The following is a 6115-nucleotide window of genomic DNA, read 5'->3' as shown; positions in this document are numbered from 1 at the left end:
CTCAGCAAGAGCGAGACCCTCGTCTCTAAAAATAGCCAGGAACTGTGGCGGTTGCCTGTTGTCCCAGCTACTTGAGAAGCTGAGGCAAGAGGATCACTTGAACCCAAAAGTCGGAGGTTGCTGTGAGTTGTGACACCATAGCACTCTACCGAGGGCGATACAATGAGACTCTTAAAAAAAAAAAAAAACTTAAATATGCACAAGAGAAGTAGACATAGGAGGCCTGGACACCTGCTCCTCAACCAAGAGATCAGGTGACACTGGGTAAGTCATTTAACCTCTCCACATGCCACACTCTGACCCATTTAAAAAACAAATAGGCCTGGTACTCACACCTATAATCCCAGCACTTTGGGAGGCCAAGATGGGAGGATTGCTTGAACTCAGAAGTTAGAGACCAGCCTAAGCAAGAGACCCCCAATGCTTACTAAAAATAAGAGGTGCGGGGAACAGTGGCTCATACCTGTAATCCTAGCACTCTGGGGGGCTGAGGCAGATCGAGACCAGCCTGAGCAAAATTGAGACCTTGTCTCTATGAAAAGTAGAAAAACTAGCAGAGGCGGCACCTGTGGCTCAAGGAATAGGGTGCTGGTCCCATATACTGGAGGTGGTGGGTTCAAACCCAGCCCTGGCCAAAAACTGCAAAAGAAAAACAAAAGCACCTAGCTGGCTGAGCAGGCTATTGTGGCAGGTACCTATAGTCCAAGCTACTCAGGAGGCTGAGGCAGGAGGATCACCTGAGAGTTTGAGGTTGTTGTGAGCTACGATGGTGCCAGGTCACTCTAACCAGGGCAACAGAGTGAGACTATCTCAAAAAAGAAAAAAAAAAAATCAAATAAACAGAAAACAGTGATAACAGTACTGTCTTCTTAGAGGATGAAATCATAAATGTCAAGCCATTTGCAGTGCCTAGCAGACAGGAAACGCCAGGTGGGTGCTCACTCTTCTCATCGGCGTTCACTATTATTACAGGAGCGGGTAGAAATGGCTTTCTAATCCCCAGTGCCTGAGAAAATGAGCTTGGCCTTGAGCAAGAATCCCGAAGTGCAGGAAGAGATATTTGAGGCAGGGTAACGACCTGAGAAAGGCAGAAGACTGAAGATGTTTACAAGGCTCAGCCCCCTCAGACTAGCACCAAGTGAAATGAGAACCAAATGGCCCATCACAGCTGACACGAATGGAAAAGTTTTATTTTAAAAAGAGCAACTCCTAATTGGCTCCAGAAAAGATAATTCACCATGTGCAAACTCCTTTGGCTCTTTTTAGCTACCCACCCACCCCCTTTCTTTCTCCAACAACAACAACAACAACAACAAAAATAAATAAATAAAAAATAAGAGACTCCAAGAAGATTTCTTCTGAATGCGTATCACCATTTATTGTAGTTTGCGTTAGGAATTGAACAGAGGACATTGTCCGTAGAGGGGGGAAAAAAAGGAAAAGAAAAAAGAATGTTTTTGGAGACTTAGACTTAATTTCTTTAAAACACTTTATGGTTCCAAATCCTTTTTTACCCCAAAGGGAATTTCAAGAATTCAAGTATGTTGAGTAGGGAGCAGTAATACCGAACGTCTTATGCTTGTATGGGTGTGTGTGTCTGTGTGTGTCTGTGTGTGTTTAAACAGACAGACTTCCACATCTCTTGTACCCTTTTGCTTTGGTAAGGCCAAACCCAAAGGACACATCATACAAATGACCCTCTTTCAAACTCACACTCAAGGCTGGAGAACTTTATCTACCCTTATGTGATAACTGTAAAGGTTTCAAACTGTCACGGAGCATTAAAAAAACCAACCCTCATCTTCCCCCCCCCCAAACCCTACATCATGTAAGTCCTGATATACTTAAACCCTCCTTAGGTGCCTAACAGAGGGCTAAATATAAGGAACCGAGCAACAGGATTCACTTCATTTTGTTTAGAATAAAAAAATTTAAAGGGGACATTTCAAAAGAAAAAAAAAAACTGAAATTCAAATTCTGAAAATATCTTGCCTTTTTTATTAATCATGTCATCTAACACCAATTAAAAAAACAAATATGTGAATATGATATAAAAATACGATCCCAGGATTAACACTTTGTAGCAGGCACAGTTATCTCACAGAATATATGTTTTTGGAGGGCTGGGGAAAGGAGTTTATTTTTGTTTTTGCTTCTCTTTAAAAAAATCCACAGCAGTGCAAGTAGGGTCAGGAAGGGAGAAGGGGGTAAAGATTCTTTAGCAGCAAAATGTCCAAAGTTGTCTAATCACAATCAAATCAACGGATATTGGATTTAAAAAAAAAAAAAAAAAGATGAAGGGATGCCACCCAGACCCACTGGCCGCCACTAAAGATTTTCTGCTGCAAAAGCCCCAAATTGTGACATGAGAAGGACGTGCTTTATTACACAAGCAACCATAAAACTTGTCCCTCAAGCTTTTGACCATGTCTGTCACTTAAATATATGTACAGGCATCGGGCTCCTCTTCTCAGTGTGTCCTTTCGGCTCTCCAGCGTTTGGTCGCTCTGGGTGGGCTCGGGGGTAGTTGGCCACGTCTGGCTTCCAACATCTGCACGGCAGGCTCACCACTGCTGCCGCCTCTGTCTGCCTCGCGGGCCTTGGCTGAGTCTGGCAGAGGGTGGGCGAAGGGGACGGCTTAGTGATCGCTGTTCTGTTTCTCTCTCATCCATGCTTGAATTTGTTCTTTCAGTTCTGGCACTGAAGAAAGAAATAGAAAGGGGGATTAATGCCTCAGATGGGAGGGCTGTTCCTGAGACATGATGCTTGTAGTTCTGCACAAATGGGAAGAAAAGGCCATTCAGTCCCTCATCAAGCTGAAGACTGCAGAGGATAGGGGACGTGGAAAGGAGGGAAGGGCAAGGAGTATTTTGCATCTTTTCCATAAAGAATGTCGTAAACGTGATAGTTTTCTGCAGTTAGTAAGCTTCCCTCTTTTGATTAAATTTCTTTTTTTTTTTTTTTTTTGGCTTGGGCTGAGTTTGAACCCGCCACCTTTGGCATATGGGGCCAGCATCCTACCCTTCTGTGCCACAGGCGCCACCCTTGATTAATTTCTGATGCGTGATTTTAGCTCTGCCTCTGGGTGCTGTGCCCTCCCCTACCTGGCTCCAGCATGCTCTCTGTCAGCGTCTGTCGGTTGAAGGGGTCCGTGGGGGAGTTCAGCAAGTGGCGCAGGATGATGGAGCGGTCCATGATGGTGCCGGAGGGCAGCCGCACCGGGTCGGTCATCAGGGTGTCCATCAGAGGGTCTGCGGAGGCAAAGCAGAGCCTAGAACTGAAAAAGGACACAAAACACAGCCCCTCCTACCAGGGAAAAACAAATCCAGAGGAATGGCAATGAAAAAGCCCCTGCCAGACCCCCAAGTTTAGAAGGAAACCGGCCTCAGATAAAGGCAGACCCACTGCCTTTGTAGAGGGGAAAGCACTCTTTTGTCAGCTACCCAGGGAGGAGGGAAGAGAGAAAAAAGACGCTGAGACAGACACTGCAGTGGGCCCCACGGCCTGTGCAGTGAGGACAGTGGGCCCTTTGTCTCAGGACTTCTTGGAATTCTTTGAAAACCGGCATCCTCACCAGCAAAGGCAACCCTGCCCTAAAAATCTTCAGGTTTATTAAATCATTTGAAATCAGGTTAGGGAGGTATTTTTTTTTCCTTTTAATTTACAATATGAGCTAAAAATAGGCAAATGTAATTTAAGATGAAGTGCCTCAAAAAGCAACTAAGGCACACTATTAAAAAGTTAAAAGAACAGGAAATCCTCCTTTAAAGTTATATGTTCAAATTAAATGCAAGAATTCAGCACAAAAGAAAGCAGGGTGGCTTGCCTCTGAACTCGTCTGGAGCGTCACTGTAGTCGATTTCTGCGCGTGCGTTCTTGGCCACTATCTCCTCCACCTTCTCGGCGAGGAGTTTAAACTTCTCTATCGCTATTGTGGATTTGATCCCTGCCTTACGCATCTTTGAAATAACTTCTTCAAACAATTCCTTGCTGTAGGATCTCTGCAAATACGGAAAGGCAACATGAGGCACAAATATATTTTAGGTAGAAAAAGCAAGCTGCAGAAAATATCACGTGTGTAATCCATTTGAGCATTTTTTTCCTCTAAAAAAGCCCTAAAATTATATGTAATTAGATATTATATATATTCCAGTCTTTATGCATTTATAGCCATATGAAAGTATGTACTTTTTGTTCTCATAAATGCATAAAGATGGGAATAAGATGTACCAAAGTATAAGAGGGCGTTACTTCGGGAGGAGGGAGGGGCTGCAGGATTGAGGGGCTGCAGGATTGAGGCAAATGGTGGGGTTTTTTTTTTTTGAGACAGAGTCTATGTCGCCCTCTGTGAAGTGTGGTGACGTCACAGCTCACAGCAACCTCAAACTCTTGGCCTTAAGCGATTCTCTTGCCTCAGACTCCCAAGTAGCTGGGACTCCAGGCACCCGCCACAATGCCTGGCTATTTTTTTGTTGTAGGTGTCATTGTTTAGCAGGCCTAGGCTAGGCTTGAACCCGCCAGCCCCAGTGTACGTGGCCAGCACCCTAACCACTGAGCTATGGGCGCTGAGTCAGGCAAATGGTTTTTTTTGAATTTTTACACCTAGTTCACATTTCTTTTAAAATTTAAACATAAAAAAGAAAAGGAAATCTAGTCTATTCCAGCCCTTGCAGGGCACTGTGCCCTAGCAGCCTACGGGAGGAGGTGGAAAATTCAGCTCTCTTCCACAGAGGTAAACAGGGTAAAAACAAGCCAATATTGTTCATACTCAAAAGGGCTTTCTCCTATTCACTGTCAGTCCTTCCTTCAGATTGCTTAGCTCAGTGAGATCAAATGTCAGAGGCTCCACTGACATTAGAACACGCCATAAGCCCGTGAATGAGCCTACGGCAGACATGATTTATATGTGCTGGACCTGGGGAGGGGTGGGTTAAAGGACCCAGACAAATCTGGACTTGACTTCTGGCTCTATCAACTACCAGCGTGTGGTCTTAGAAAACCCCTAATTTTCCTGAGCCCCTGTGTCCATGGATAGGAAATGGGCACAGTAGTGCCTGCCTCACGGATACATAACTCACACCCTCACTGCTACTACCAAGCATCGGGGTTGTATTTGACATTCATGGCAAAAGTACTTGTTGATGTAGAGACAGTGACACAGTGTAGAGAAGCGGAATGACTGAGACTCTGTGACAGGACTCCCATCTCTAATCAAATTGGGTAACATCAGAATACTCAGACCCTGTTAAGATCCACTGTTCAACAGGCAAGTGTTTCAGGCTTTGTTATGACCCCACCCAGTAAATGTAGAGAGGAGGGGGTCGGTTTTCTCTCCTTCTCTCAGAGGACTCAAGTCTGTAGGAATCAGCAAGGGCGGCACAGGCCAGGGCTGGATGCCAGCTGGTCTGCTGCAGCTGGCCTGTGTTGACCAGGACTCCACAGCACGCCCTTCCCCCAGGGCCACCCCCCTACCCCCCTATCCCCCACCCCCGTGCAAGCAGCAGCAGGGCTCACACTGGCCACTTCTGTGGGGCCAGAGCCCCTGCTTCTCCAGCAGCACCTGGCCTGGTTTCGGGAGCAACTTCACCAGGGGAGCTGGGTGTACATTACTGTTCTCCTTCTGAGCTTTTGCTCTGAACCTTGTGAACCGCCATTTCTATTGACACCAGTATCTCTGGTGTGAATTCATCTCAATGTTTGTACTCTTCTAGAGCACTGGACTGAAACTCCCCAATCTCTCTTTCTTCTTTCCAACTTTAGTTTCTATAGTAAATACGTGTACACGTTTGATTTCTCTCCCCACACCCCCACACCCCTCACCAACCACGCAGGGAGAAGGAGGAGGAAAGGGCAAGGGGGAAGGGCTGGGCGCAGCAAGAACCAAGGCATCGTCAGGGCACTTCAGGGACAGTTTAGCAAAATCACTATATTAATTCTAATTGTTATGAACCAGGTAAGGCAGAGGACAATTGGCCCAAAGATTACAGTAATATGTAGGGAGGGCACAGGGAATTGTTAAAGGTTGGGGTGCACGCTGCTACAGACACTCGGGAGAATCTTTGCCATAAACTCCTCTTTGTAACAAGTAGGTATTTCTTTCTTTTTTTTTTTTTTT

The 6115-nt window shown here is 45.6% G+C and overlaps 1 protein-coding gene across 1 annotated transcript in view; it reads right to left on the bottom strand.

Moving 5' to 3' along the window:
* Window positions 1-1356: 1356 nt before the first annotated feature.
* The window catches only part of UBE4B (ubiquitination factor E4B), a 133494-nt gene continuing 128735 nt past the window's right edge, over window positions 1357-6115 (bottom strand). Inside the window, exons 25-27 of the mRNA XM_023515143.1 lie at window positions 3827-4001; window positions 3105-3251; window positions 1357-2700 (exon numbers count right to left, since the gene is read on the bottom strand). Coding sequence (XP_023370911.1) covers window positions 2639-2700; window positions 3105-3251; window positions 3827-4001 — 384 coding nt within the window. The 3' untranslated portion in view covers window positions 1357-2638. The remainder of the gene's footprint in view (window positions 2701-3104; window positions 3252-3826; window positions 4002-6115) is intronic.

Source organism: Otolemur garnettii, unplaced genomic scaffold (assembly GCF_000181295.1).
Source record: "Otolemur garnettii isolate 467f Iridium unplaced genomic scaffold, OtoGar3 scaffold00067, whole genome shotgun sequence".
In the NCBI taxonomy this organism is placed as follows: Eukaryota; Metazoa; Chordata; class Mammalia; order Primates; family Galagidae; genus Otolemur; species Otolemur garnettii.
The sequence above is the reverse complement of the archived record's forward strand: the minus strand, read 5'-3'. Positions and strand labels throughout refer to the sequence as shown.